Source organism: Merops nubicus, unplaced genomic scaffold (genome assembly GCF_000691845.1).
Source record: "Merops nubicus isolate BGI_N331 unplaced genomic scaffold, ASM69184v1 scaffold24305, whole genome shotgun sequence".
In the NCBI taxonomy this organism is placed as follows: domain Eukaryota; kingdom Metazoa; phylum Chordata; class Aves; order Coraciiformes; family Meropidae; genus Merops; species Merops nubicus.
In genome coordinates, this window is record NW_008611938.1 from 1 (window position 1) to 1,125 (window position 1,125).

Below are 1,125 nucleotides of genomic sequence, written 5' to 3' on the forward strand. Positions count from 1 at the left end.
GTGCAGGGGTGGGGCTGGGACCCGGCCAGGCGCTCAGACCACGAAGCGGAGCCCGTACGTCATCTGGTGGCCGTTGTCCCAGGCGTAGAGCACCTTCTCCTTGGGGTTGTAGTCAACCTGCGTGGTGAAGGCGTAACGGTTGAGGAAGGGCAGCCGGAGCTCTGCCTCCGTACTCGTGTGCGTGTCGAAGGCGTAGGAGATCTGTCCTTCCTTCTGGCTGTAGGTGTCCACAGCATAGAGGATGCCACAGATGATGAAGCAATTCCCATAGGCGTTGCGCTTCAGCCCCGTCTTCCAGGTGGTCTCTCTGCGCACCGAGAGGTCCCCAGGGTCGAGTCGGCTCAGGACAATCACCTCCTGCTGCGAGTAGTCGTAGTCCACGGAGGGGTAGATGACCCAGAGCCCGCTCTCGTCCACGGCGAAGTCGATGTCCGAGTGGCCCCTCCACTTCCAGGGCGTCGTGTCCTCGTACACCACGTCGTGGAGCATCGCCCAGCCCGCCACGTACCGCTCCTTCAGGTCGTACTTGATGATGTTCTTGGTGAAGGCGCGGTTGTAGTAGAAGGCCCCTCTGTACACCACGTGCCCGGTGCCAATCCAGTTGTAGGGCAGCTTGTAGAGGTTGCTCCAGCGGCCTGTGAGCGGGCAGAAGTGTTGGAACCCCTCACAGCACTGAGGTCCCACGTCTGATGGCCTCAGTGTGCCAGCAGTGGCAGGGGACTCGTGTCCTCCTTGCTGCCCCATGGATGCTCCCCAGCACAGGTCCCCATCAGCTGCCCACCATCCCAGCGCCCGGCACAGCCAGCATTGCATGGCACTGGGTACCCACCCAGGAGGAGCCCAACCCACCCAGGAGGAGCCCAGGCCCCTGTGCCCACCAGCCCTCACCCTGCTTGAAGTTGTCGAGGCTCCTGAACTCCACCAGGCTGTTGCCGTAGTAGTAGTTGGTGACGTAGATGCGGTCATCCTTGGCCGCCGGGTCCTTCATCCAGGCCCCCTCGTTGCGCCCGTAGCTGTGGTGCTCTGTGGGGGGCTCCACCGACTCCACGGTGCCTTCACACTCCACTTCCTTCACTGGGGAGCGAGGAGGAGGAGGAAAACTTACCCCTGCCCCGGGCAGTCTGC

At 62.9% G+C, this 1,125-nt stretch overlaps 1 protein-coding gene across 1 annotated transcript; it reads right to left on the bottom strand.

Moving 5' to 3' along the window:
- Window positions 1-33: 33 nt before the first annotated feature.
- OLFML2A (olfactomedin-like 2A) lies at window positions 34-1,078 on the bottom strand (the record flags this gene model as incomplete). The annotated part of the gene is made up of 2 exons (XM_008941402.1): window positions 34-635; window positions 889-1,078. Coding segments are annotated over 2 exons (792 nt in total), but the record flags the coding sequence as incomplete, so codon positions are not given.
- Between the last annotated feature and the right edge of the window lie 47 nt (window positions 1,079-1,125).